The sequence below is a fragment of the Pundamilia nyererei genome, unplaced genomic scaffold (assembly GCF_000239375.1).
Source record: "Pundamilia nyererei isolate P.nyererei 1_Seehausen unplaced genomic scaffold, PunNye1.0 scaffold00039, whole genome shotgun sequence".
Classification (NCBI taxonomy): domain Eukaryota; kingdom Metazoa; phylum Chordata; class Actinopteri; order Cichliformes; family Cichlidae; genus Pundamilia; species Pundamilia nyererei.
Genome location: NW_005187440.1, coordinates 497,006 through 510,194, shown reverse-complemented (window position 1 = coordinate 510,194; position 13,189 = coordinate 497,006). Strand labels below are relative to the sequence as shown.

The 13,189-nt window shown below is 39.0% G+C and overlaps 2 protein-coding genes across 2 annotated transcripts in view; both read left to right on the top strand.

Moving 5' to 3' along the window:
* prkar2aa (protein kinase, cAMP-dependent, regulatory, type II, alpha A) overlaps window positions 1-12,190 on the top strand; it is a 46,424-nt gene extending 34,234 nt beyond the window's left edge. Inside the window, exons 4-11 of the mRNA XM_005730697.2 lie at window positions 2,285-2,421; window positions 3,107-3,213; window positions 7,702-7,843; window positions 8,306-8,407; window positions 8,621-8,695; window positions 8,798-8,863; window positions 9,187-9,325; window positions 10,825-12,190. Coding sequence (XP_005730754.1) covers window positions 2,285-2,421; window positions 3,107-3,213; window positions 7,702-7,843; window positions 8,306-8,407; window positions 8,621-8,695; window positions 8,798-8,863; window positions 9,187-9,325; window positions 10,825-10,949 — 893 coding nt within the window. The 3' untranslated portion in view covers window positions 10,950-12,190. The remainder of the gene's footprint in view (window positions 1-2,284; window positions 2,422-3,106; window positions 3,214-7,701; window positions 7,844-8,305; window positions 8,408-8,620; window positions 8,696-8,797; window positions 8,864-9,186; window positions 9,326-10,824) is intronic.
* Window positions 12,191-12,730: 540 nt separating this feature from the next.
* The window catches only part of naa80 (N-alpha-acetyltransferase 80, NatH catalytic subunit), a 5,784-nt gene continuing 5,325 nt past the window's right edge, over window positions 12,731-13,189 (top strand). The window contains exon 1 of the mRNA XM_005730693.1: window positions 12,731-12,945. Coding sequence (XP_005730750.1) covers window positions 12,944-12,945 — 2 coding nt within the window. The 5' untranslated portion in view covers window positions 12,731-12,943. The remainder of the gene's footprint in view (window positions 12,946-13,189) is intronic.

Genomic DNA, 13,189 nt, shown 5'->3' with positions numbered 1-13,189 from the left:
CTCTCTACAGAGAGGGAGGAAACAGATAAATAGTGACTATCTAAAATTACCTTGTCAGTGTTTGTCATGCACTGTGGCAAAACATGTCGCTGCACATGTGTTTTTTTCTCTCTCGTGTGTTGTGGTGTTCTCTTTCCCTACGCTTGTGTGTAGAAACATTTGTTTGTTTTTCCTTGTCCAGAAGAATGTGATAAAATTGAATTATCTTACAAACATAATTATCTTACATACACACTTTTTGTTGAGTGGACTCTGGGCTGTTAAGAGTGGTTCATTTTGAAGTTAATTTAGTAAATTAGCTTGCCAGTTTACAATGTAAGGGACAGAGTAGTGTATTTTTGACAAGGTTTGTCATTTTTAAGGCAAGTTTTTGGTATGTTTATAACTTGAGGTTACTCTATTCCGTAACCCCTGTTCTCTGATAACATGAGTGAGGTGTCTCATTGGCTGAGAGAGCGTTCCCCATAGTGAGACACCTCAATCATGTTATCAGAGAACAGGGGTTACGGAATAGAGTAACCTCAAGTTTTTGGTATGTTTATAACAATCTTATTATATTTTTGTATGCCTTCTTGTCCTGGTTATTTAGAGCTTGGTTAAGTTATTATACAGTGCTATACAAAACTCTTGAGCCCCCATATTTTGCTGCCAAGCAGCCAGACTTCCTCCGGTATTTTTTTTTTCTTTTCTTTTTTTTGTTTTGAGTAATAATTCTCCAGGCTTTCTAAAGGAGAATTACTCTTTGCTTACTTACTCTTTATATTGGCTACTGTTACACTCACTCACATCTGACCTTTCTCATAGCAATCTTTTTTAAAGACTTGACACTAACATATGAATCATTAAGGAGTTAAAAAAAAAAGAAAACTACCTAATTCAAGGGATGAACCAGTGTTGCTTCTACACATAACAAAACAAGCCATAATACCACATAATTTGTTTCCATTTCTGTAGTTAAATCTACGAAAAATCCTAGCAATGACGCAGGCATGAAATTGTATTTTTTTCCACTAACAAAGTGATCAACAAAGAAGCTATTGGCTGAAAAGAAGGGGCAGCCCTAAAATAAAATAAAATAAAAAACTGTCTCCAGCAGATGAACAATACCTGAAAGTCATGTCCTTACAAGGAAAAAAAAAGCCAGCAAAAACCTGACACATGGCCTGAAAGATGCTTTCCTTTTAGTCGATCTATCTAGTATTCACTGAAACAGTCTCAGTAGAATAATGGCTGTGCTGAAGCCATTCTTAACTCAACTAACCTGAACTCTTTCGTGGCATGCATTTTTAATTTCTCTTTGATTTGACTTTTGGGACCTGATGAATGTAAAAACAAAGAATTTCTTATTTATTTATTTATTTATTTATTTATTTATTTAACCAGATTTTTGTTTTTGACAGAAATGAGATCCACATAGGAGGACATTCGTTTAAAATTTCGATAGAACAGTGGCAGTATAATGTTCTCGTAACTGGATATCAGGCTCTTGAAGAGCAAAATTTATTATTTTGGTCTAGACATCCCAAAATGTGATGTCCACATATGTGGGCGCCAGGTCCTGGGAGGTTAAGGTAGATGTGGAGAAAAGGCCGAGGTATGAAAAAGGTGCAGCAGTGAGAGTTTGCAGCCATCTTTAAACCACGGTGAAGGCTTTATAGTGGTTTCAGGCTGCATTTCAGCCAGAGGTGTTGGGGCTTGTCAAAATGGACAAGAAGTTATGAAGAATCACGAAAAATGCCATCAGATTTTGATGCAGCATACAATATTATTTGGAAAGTGTCTAGTAACAGATTAATTTTTCAGCATGACAATGATCCCAAACAGACTTCCAATGGAGTAAAAGCATCCCTAGATACAAAATCCCATAGTGCAATGCCATCAGTCACAGTGGCTTTGGGACCTGAACATTATTGAAGCAGTGTCGGATTATCTTGACAGAAAACAGAACAAAAGTTAGCCAACATCTAAAGAAGAGCTTTGAATGTCCTTCAAGAAGCCTAGAGAACTATCCTTGAAGACTACTTAAAAAAAAAAAAAAAAAAAATACAAGAAAGCTTGCATAAGAGAGTTCAGGCTGTATTGACGAATATTTCCATGTATGTTTGCTTGTTTCAGTAAATCACTGCATGTATTTCCCATTTTCCTAACAAAATATAAATGAATGGGGATGGGGTCCAAACTTTTGCACCATACTGTAATTAATTTTTTGGTTGAAGTGGCTTAATGCTTACTCTGAAAGAGTAGTAGAAAACTGTATTTTTTACCTGGATTTCTTTGTCTGTAGTGTGTGCGGAACCATTAAACCCAGACGAGGATGACGAGGACACTGAACCCAGAGTGGTTCACCCAAAAACAGACGAACAGCGCTGCAGACTGCAAGAGTCCTGCCGAGACATCCTACTCTTCAAAACACTAGATCAAGTAAATCAGTCACACAAACAAACAAAACAAAACAGGAAGAGATGTGTACACAGATGGTTAGCAATGGATAAAACTATTTAAAAAAAAAAAAGGGGGGGGGGGAAGGTTGAGCAAAGAATGATTCCTGAACGGATGCCTTCCTCATTAAATCTGTCAGTGAGGCCATGAAACAATATTTATTATTAACTTTCCCCATTTGTTTATTCAGGTTTCCTGCATGCTATGAGATGCGTACAATACTCAAACCTTTTTTATCCACCCTGCAAAGAGTAAATCTGAAGCATCGAGAGGGTACAGTGCAGTAGAGTTACATGCAAATAATGCTATATTACTACTTGTGGTGTTTGTGTGTGCAATGAATTACTGTCTTGTTTGGGTCACATAAACAGCACAGGTAAATTATGTTTCTTAAAGTCAATTGCTGTTGGGGTAAATCTGACATTGTGAAAAAAAATATTGTATTGTGGACTCGAAAATGGTCCTCTTCCTTTCCCTTGTGTATTTTCTAATACCATTTCCCTGATGGGATAATTAAATTTCATCTCGTCTCCCTTCAGGAGCAACACACACACAGAAGCTAACTGAAATTATTGATGCACGAGCGCATGCGCACACAAAATATATTTTCCCTGTTACTCATCTTCCTCATTTGTGGCTGACATCCTTTTTCTGTTCCCGTATGAAGGAGCAGTTCTCACAGGTGCTGGACGCTATGTTTGAGTTGATTGTTAAGCCTCAGGAGCACGTCATAGACCAGGGACATGATGGAGACAACTTCTATGTCATAGAGAGGTAAGAAGCAGATGCCCGTGTCAGATCATTAAAACTGGGACTGTTTGTTTATTCAAATACAGCCTGTTTATTTAGGCTAGGCTGGATGGCAAAAAGGCCAGTGATGGTGTTTTACAGCATAACTGTTGCAAAAGACGGTGATGACCAGAGTTCCTGTTTTGTATATTTGAGTTATTATATTATACTGAAAGACCAGACAATATACATTTGTATTATTTAAACCAATGCAGTGCCATATTCCTGCATCATAATGTAGCATCAGTCTGTATGGAAAAGAGTCAGACAATTATGAGCCTCATAAAGTATAAAACAATAAATCCTTCCATTACATCCTAAACAACTGCCAACTAGATCTGACATAGTGATATCACTTAGAAAGTATATTATGGTAATTAAGAAATGAGTAGAAGGTAGTTTAAAAAAGCACGGCTGTTATTTTAGAAATCAGTAAATAAGTTGTGACTGCTGGTCATAACAGTTGGGCTTGGGTTTGTGCATTGTTCAGGTTTGACAGGCGTGTGTATCTGTGTTTATGGTATTAGTGGAGCTGTGTATTTCACCTGCTGTATTGTTAATGTAAACACATGGTGCGTTCACAGGTCTTTACATGCCAGGTTAAAGTTGACTTGCATTAAATATACCCTTTGCGTTATATGTAATATGGAAAAATGAACACATTGTGATTTGGAAAATTATAATTACTCATTCGTCTGCAGGAAGTTGTGCTGATTGCTGCAGTAACTTTCTCAGGCCTTGGTGAAATACAAACATTTTAAGTTCATTTCAAGAGTTTTGTACTTTAAAATATGTTAGATGCAACTTGAAAGGTTTCCATGGTGATCTCGAAGAGTACAATGCTCTTGTAGGATATAGCATCTTTGTCGCTTACATTACTCTAACCAAAGTGATTACTTAAGAATGACTTAGGGATTACTTGCACTGAAAAAAGCCTGACCTCAAGATGTCAGTTTTTAACCTCTACCACTGAAGAGAGAACAGACTTCCCACTGTGTTTCTGGTGGCCTGCCAACGTTTGTCCCACCCTGGCCTCAGTTCATTCTTGGCATGGCTCATATCAGTGCAGTACAGCAGTGTAGTTCCACTCGTGTGCTATCATTTCATCTGCACACACACTTTTAAACACAGCGTGCTCCCTGTACATGAGACATGCAGTGACCTTTATGAGCAGCATGCCTGCCTGATCATATACTATCCTGTGGTTTTTTTCCTAGCCTGTGCAAAGTGTAGGTGGCAGCTAATGTCACGAGCAGGGTGGGGTGTGAACATGGACACACAGAGAGACGAAGGGATAAACAGAAAAGAAAAGCAGTGAGGATAATAGGATAAAGCAACATTGCTTGTTTCCCATTTAATCTTTTTCGTATGTCACTGAGGCATATTTGTATTATAGACATCTCCTGCTTTCCTTATGGTGTCGTATTATTAATCAGCTTAAACAGATTGGTCTGTTTCTGCTGTCAGCTGATTCTGAATGGCATAACTAAATGGGTTTGTGTAGCTGGCGTGTGTGCCACTATATGGTAAATGTCCACTTAACAAAATCATAGACAGTCAGTTCTAAAGCCTCTAAGACAGGAAGTGGCTAGAAATCCTTCAGAGCTCCTCAAGGATGAGGAGTAAATATATAATGGGAGGAGTGACGTGAAAGATGTGAAAAAGGATCATTGTTGCTTTCAGCTGTGATTACTTAAAGTGTTATTACTGTAATCATTAAATTAAAAGTTTCAGTTTTGAAATCATTAAGTTGCGTAATCTTTCTCTCCTGCCTGGATTTTTCTCATGAAAGCTGTAATGTCTTATATATTTTCAAATCACTGTGAAGCTCAGTGCCCAAAATAATTTTTTAATTCTGTTTACTGATATTGAGCATTTGCACCGTGTATCTAGTTTAAACATCACTGAAGGCTGTGCCCAAGGGTGGGCTTAGAAAAATTATGTACACATCCCCTAAGTGCAGGAAGAAACATCCGTTTGTCCTTGAGCAGCAGTTCCACAAATATACTCGTCGCTTTCTCATTTGCTGCAGTTTATCAAGAAAGTACATTTAACACTAGAAACACTTTGAGTTCAAAAGCACTGAACTACGCTAGTGTGATGTTATTCCTAGTGGTTGAATGACGAAACAGAGGTGGTGAAAGAATCATGGCTCTTTGTTTATATTGACCCAGACATATTTATCCAAGCATGAAATTTATCAGTGGCCACCAGGTTTCACACCTGTTTGGTTGTTGAATAATGTGTGAACAACACATACAGATGGGTCTAGAGGGGGGAAGAAAAGAGAGGCTATAAAACTGTCGAAGTAACTTGCAACAGCTTTAATCCGCTTTGGCATGGATTCTACAAATCTATGAAACTCTACCAGAAGGATTTAACACATGTAATGCTAATACAGCTTTCAGATCTCATATCATATCTACTATCATTTAAATTTAATTCATTTTAAATTTTAATTTATCAATGGATTTGAATCACATCATAAAGCCATTCATTAACTTCTCTTGCCCTATGAATGGCAGAATGGTCTCACCATAGGATGAAGGTGATCACATCGAACAAGTTTGCATTGATTTGCAATGAACAGATCCATCAGATCCTTCACTGCTTAACTTTCTCACTCATCTGTAGCTACATCTTAACTTCAGGCAGCTGGCGAAACAGGTTATCATTGTTCCCTCTGTCATGATAATCCAGTCGACGTAAGCTAATACTCACTCGCCACCGATAGGGTTTTATCCCTTCTACGCAGCCAATGGGAAGACTGGCTAGCCTACAAAATTAGGGGTTAATCCTGCCAAGCAACAACGCTGCAAATTACCTACTCCAGGTTTAATCCTCGTGCAGACAGAGAGGGAGAGTGGGCTTCTCAACTGAAGCATTAGTCTCAATGAGTCAAGTAGGCACTATAACCTTTTTTTATTAGACAGTGGGATAATATAACAAATCCAACTGTTTTCCTGTCATGTTTTCCTGCTATTAAATCTTTTACATAGTGGATTGCAAAACAGGATGCTTTGTAAAATTAAAGAATTTGAATGGAATGATTTGCAAAACATTTGAAGTACATTTAATTGGTAGAAGAACAACGACAAAACAGAAAATGGTAAAAGTGAGGAATTTTCTTGAGTTTGAAAAATATATGATCATTTTAAATTTGATGCCAGTACCACATTTTAGAAAAGTTCAGACTTTTGTTAATCACATTTTCTTTCAAGCATGGTTAATGGTACTGTTGGAGTTATAATAGTGAAATGTGTTGTCATTCTCACTAAATATTTTTGAGCGGTTCGGCAATCCTCCGTGGTATTTTTGCATTTCATATTGTACCAGATGCTTTTAATAAGCGACAGCTCTGGACTGCAGTCAGATCAGTTTATCACCCCAACACTCTTACTGTGGAGCTATAATGTTGTAAGAAAGTAGTTTGCTATAGTCAGGCTGATACAGATACAGCAGCATGTACTACTTCAAAATTTGCGTTGCTTGTTCAGAGTCTGTGGTCCACAAACATATGTGAGCTAATGCCTCCAGCCCATAGAAATTGCCTATGCTTATTTTGAATGGTGCAGTCCTGATGGCACCTCTGTACCTAAATGAGCTTGTGCCCAGAGGATGTGTCAATTACACTTTTATTCATTGCTGACAGTGTTTTTCACACGTGTTCCTGAGCTTGTATGAACCCACTGATTTTTCCATTATAAAATCTTTTATGTTTTAAATGTAGTGCCTCCTCGGGGCCTTATTATTCTGCCTGTTCCCTATTAGTTTTCAGCCTGGTCCCTTGGAAACAAAGATTTTCCTTGTTATATTACACTGAGAGATGTATTACAAATTATTGAGCTTCTTCTTACACAGTATTTCTCAGGGAAATAGACACTTCTCCATCTTTACTTCCTCTCTGAGATGCTCTTCAAATTAAGTGAGTTCAGGTATTTTTTGCAGTGATACGTTTTCCCTGGTTATACCTGTGCGCGCCCATCAATCCATTTTAGATAGCTTCACAGAACATTGCAGCATCTTTATGTGCTTACATTACTGAAATATAGCATTGAAATGATTTGCAAATCAATGCATTCTGTTGTTTTGTTTTTTTTCTTTTTAAGAATAAACACAAGTCACCAAGTGTGCCACACTGTCACGGTCCTATCCACAGGATAGAGATGATCTGTAAATAGATAACCATGTACACCATTTTGTAGTTAATAAACATTACTCATTTTGGGTGATCAGTGATGACTGTCATCAAAAAACCTCTTATAGCAACTAAAATGGTACATTTTTCAAAGCTTGTGGAGAGGTTGAACACAGTCAGAGGAAGAAGCCATAAAATGTTTATGCAGATCTTGAATTACTTTCTTTGAAACTGCAGCTCTGTCCAAGTGCCCTACTTTTCTCACTTTGAGACTCTGCTGCTGACTTCTTGTCATTTCTAACCTTCTGTCAATCGCTCTCTCGCCTTCTCTCCAGGGGTGTGTATGACATAGTGGTTTCAGGAAAATGCGTGGGTCAGTATAACAATAAGGGCAGCTTTGGAGAGCTGGCACTCATGTACAACACGCCACGTGCCGCCACCATTGTAGCCACCCAGGACGGAGCGCTATGGGGACTGGTAAGAACTTATAATCCACTTTAAATCCTTTTGTAAAACCACCACCTACACAAAACTCCACATTATTAAGCATTTTCTAACTCCATTTTGTTCTTTGTTTTTCAGTAACATTTCAGTTATGACCCCTTTGAACTTACATCAGCTGTTGTACATCTGTTGTAATAGTATAGCAGCCTGTACGGGTCTGTAAAGCTCAGGTTTAAACTGTTTTCATTGAAAATTGTCTCCAGAGGATTGCACTGTGAAGGCTGGGAGCTGTTTCTGTGACTGAACACAGTTTAATAGGCTGTGATGCTGAAGCATGTTAAGAATGGACTCCTGTAATCTATGAATGGAGCTAGTGGCTTTGTAATGTCTTTTGCCGCTGCAGCTCCACCTGCTGGCCAAGCAGAGGAAGAACAATGTGGCCTTTTCTCTATATGTATATGTATTTGTTTATTAGAGACATTTTTCCTCTCCTAGGACCGTGCTACATTTCGTAGACTCATTGTAAAGAACAATGCCAAGAAGAGGAGGATGTACGAGTGTTTCATTGAGTCAGTTCCCCTACTCAAATCACTGGAGGTGAGTTATACTTGGATTGGTTTGAAATAAGCCTCATCTTACTCAGTTTAGGTCCCCCCCCCCACCCCCACGCCCTCATATTAAAGTATAAGAATGTGATTGATGAATCTGAGATGAGCTAGGATTGACTTTGGGGGTATTTGCAACATTTTTGACGCATTTCTTCTGCAATATTGCCATTTTCCCTTAAATGTTTGTCTTCTCTCTTTCCAGGCAACAGAGAGGATGAAGCTAGTTGATGTATTAGGAGCAAAGCAGTTCACAGATGCCGAACGTATCATCACACAGGTGAGAGATGCATTTATCAGATGTAGTTTCACGCTGCAGCGTTGAAGGTCTTTACATTCATATAGAGCACTATATTTATAAGTGTCTTTTCTTTCTCCTCAGGGAGACAAAGCTGATTGTTTCTACATTGTAGAGTCTGGGGAGGTCAAGATCATGATGAAGAGTAAAGTAAGAAGCTCAACTTCTTTGAATGAATGTATTTTCAATGTGCATTTCTGTAAGCAGAAAACTTAGGATCATACTTACTGGTTTAACAGTATGCAGTTAGACAAAAGCCTGATTATATTCTTTCACCAGGTAATTTCTGTACAGCACAATAGCAACCCACACTCTCCATTGAAATCCATCACAACACAAAAGCGTGTCCTCTATTTGCCTAGCAACTATGGGATTCATGATTGTCTGCTCAGTCTGCTGAGTGCCTCTTGCTTCGGGGTTGAGGCTCCTAACCTTTAATCCTGTTCCCTTTTCTCCTCCCCCCTCTCCTGCAGACGAAGGCAGACCACGCAGACAATGCGGAGGTGGAGATAACACGCTGTACCAGGGGTCAGTACTTCGGGGAGCTGGCCTTGGTCACTAACAAGCCCCGGGCCGCCTCAGCCTACGCAGTGGGAGATGTCAAGTGTTTGGGTAAGACAAAATATACTTGGACATCAATGCCAATCCCGCTATCTCAAGGATAGTGATAAGGAACTTAGATGTGTGTAACCCTTGTATATAGTTGGGCATCATATAAAATCTGTGAATGAGTAGTATTTAAACCACTCAAACTTTCAACAGGTCTGTGGTATTCATTTTCTACTAATTGAACTGTTACAAGCATTTTGGCCTGAGATATCAAGTGGCATTTGAATTTTGATTAATTCACGGCCGGCTGTTCATCACCTTTTTTTTTTCTCTTTGATTGAAGGTCATTGTGTCATTATTTTGCTTTTAAAGTGGGTACACTAATTCAGGCTCATCAGAGTGTGTATGAGCAGCTCTTCAGTTTTGAAAATGAACAGGATTATTATTATTTTTTTTTTTTTTTTTAATAACTGGTTGTGTTTTTGTAGCATCCCTGTGGTTTTTATTTAGTTTTCCAGTCATCTGTTATTTGTTTTAATGGTGTATTAGCTCCACTCTGTGTTCCCCTGTTTACTCCTCTTTAGTGTTAACCATAAATACACTGTTAGTATACACTCTTATCCATCTTGTATTTCAGTGTATTTTCTGTTCCCTGACGGTACCCCAGCTTGTCTTGAACAAATGCTTCCTCTTTTAAGAAGAGGAAGTGTCATTAATCCGTACTGCAGCGGCATATGCTGTCTGCTGTACTCCTGTCACTCTCCCACCGTTGTTAAAGATGAGCAGGACTTCAAAGGCCCCCTGGTGCCTGTAGTGCTGTTATGAACATGTATATCTGTCACAGTGCATCTGTGACAGATAAGATAAGCAGTCTGCTAAATGTATTAATGATGCATCAGAAACATTTCACTGATGACTGAAGTTGTTGTTTCATTCGGGATGAATGCTTATGCTCGCATTTGTCCTGATGGAGGTGAATTTGTCTGGTACTTTGGAGACCTCGGGGTTCAAGTGGGGTTCTTGTGAGATGTGTTTCCAGCTTGGCAGCTTCAGATGATTCTAATCGCAACTCTACTCATTGCACTTGCGCCTCAGAAATACGTCTACCCTGATATTCTAATGTAGATGTTTGGGAAAGCCAATCCTTTATTTATTCTTTTCAGGAAATTTACATCACAAAGGCAGACAGCTTCAGCACAGACATAATGCCTCACATCCCAAACAGAAAAACTTTATCTATTCCTCATGGCTCCAACTTCCTGTTGAGCTGCACACCAAAGTATCTGTGGTTAAAGACTACTTCTGCTTCTGGGTGGTTATCGGTATTGGTTATGTCCTCCTCCTACCTCTCTTAAAGTCCACAACCATCCCCTTGTGTTTGCGATGTTAAGATGGAGATGATTACATTCCCTCCAATCTACAAAGTCCTGTGTTTACATATATATGTAACTTTATGTGGGGAAACATTTCAACAGTACCCCTTGTAGACTGTTTAAATGTGTTGTGACAACTGAATTTAATCCTCAGATGTGTTTCACATCCATCTCTGTTTCTCTGTTTAGTAATAGACATCCAGGCATTTGAGCGCCTCCTGGGCTCCTGTAAGGAGATCATGAAGAGGAACATTGCCCACTATGAGGAGCAGCTGGTGGCTCTGTTTGGCTCCAGCATGGACCTGAGAGACTGAGCCTCCCATACCACCCTCCGTGCCTTCTACTACAAACACACATACAGACAGACAGACACACAGACATATGTCCTCTCCCACATCATGCAGTGGCTATAGAGACTCATAAGCTTTACACAGATGGTGCAAATGCATGAAAGTGTACTTGGCTCACCTCCAGGTATATAAATCCTCAGAGTATGAACACACACTCCATCTCACACACACACATTCACTGATCTCTGTAGGCACTGAGAGACGCTCACTTAAGTCTGCTCACCCTCGTGCACAACCAGCTCAACAGACCCCTTGTTAAGCTGACTTTGGTTAGATATACACATACAGAGCTAGCTGAAGGTCACATACCTTGTTGCTTGAGCCAGCTTCAACCTCTCAGTATGAATGCCTTTGCTGCAGTGACCTAAAACAGGTAAAAGCAGTGTAAGGACGTATAGTACACAAGCACTCCATACACACGTCCAAAAAGACACAGAGCTTCACATGTGCAGGCTTTGCATTCACGTGAGCACTTAAACAACTCCAAGTTGTTCCAAGCCTCAGCCAAGGACACATCAACCCATGGACACACACACACACACACACACACACACACACACACACACACACACACACACACACTTACAGGGGTACAAGGGTACAACATATAGGCAACCACAGTTGCAAAAACGGATACACTGTGGTAAAATGGAGATGAAAAACTTCCCTGAAAAGGAAAACTTCAAATTCAAAAAGGCAAAAAAAAAAAAGAGTTTAAAAAATATACATTTTAGAAACATTTTATGAAGATTCAAAACAGAAGCTTTGATAAAATATTTAAATTAACAAAAAAAAAAAGAGTGTTTCCTCTTTGGGGGGGCTGGGGTGCAGAACTTTGTGAGCGCGCTCCGTTTCTTCCTCTACTGTTGTTGATCGAGTTGAGTTAGTGCTGGTGATTATTGCAGTACCACAGAAGAAGCAGTGAAAACAATAACAACCCTATGTTTTCTGGGCCATTGTTATTCGTCATTGACTCCACACTTCATTGTATTGAATTAATTAATAATGTATTGTTATATTCTTTTTTTTGCTTTTTGTTTTGTTTTACTTTGACCAGTTCTGATAAAATTCACCATCATGTCTGACACAATGTAAAGAGAGAAAAAAGGAAGAAAAAAACCATCTAATATAACATTAGTGCTTATTTCGCCTTGATTATCCTTGAATAAGTTGTCCTGGATTTAAAAATGGAAAAAAAATAAATAAAAAATTTTGTTAAAAAAAATCTTGCCTCTGTTAAATTTCTAATGCAACTTGAGATTTTTTTCAGTGTCATATTAATAACATGTAAATGCAAGTATTTGGGTGATTCAAATGCAGTGCATGTAACACTGAGCTTTGGTTGATTCTCACAGGCAGTTTGTGGTCCTTCATTATGTTCTAGCCTTCAGCTTATGTAGTAAGAGACTACTCATCACTACTGCACTGCTTTGTTAACGTCATTTCCCTTTGTTTCCATGTGTCAATTTTCATCTTTCCTAAAGGTGCTTGTACATGATTCAGCTGTGACTCAACTTTAGACAATACTTACTGCAGATCACTGTTTTTAATTAATTTTTTAAAGTTACAATAATAGTCATACATTATGCATTATTTAAATAATAGCCAAAATATTCCACCTACTATATAACACAAAGAAGCCACTCATGACCTCACTGAAAAGGTCAACGGAACAGATTTTCCTTTAATTTGTCACTTTTTGTGTATGTGTAATACAACTCCCATTCGCTGGGGGCAGACGTGACGGCACGCACTCTTGACGTGAGCAGCAGCATTTCCTCCCGTTATGGACGTACCGGTTTGATGGTAGGGGAAACTGATACAGGAGCGGACGCTATGAACGGCCATACGCTTATACAGTCGTGAAGCCAGATTTAGAGCTTACCGCAGATCAGCTGTGAAACACACTCCTGTGAGAGGACGACCAGAAACGGCAACCAACCACGAGACTTAAAAAAATGTAGGTAACTTTGTGGTGGTAGGAAGCGACCGAAAAGGTGAACTTGTTGCTTTAGAATAAACTTAAAATGCGTTTCTTACTAATATTTAACTAGCGTCACTACGCACCCACGGGGTACTGCTTATTGACGCCTAAAGCTGTAAATAAGCACATGGGCATGCTAGCATGTCGCTGTGAATGCGAGTTCATTTAACTTGCATAGAAGTGGACGCCAATAAGGGAGGAGTAGATGACAAATATATAT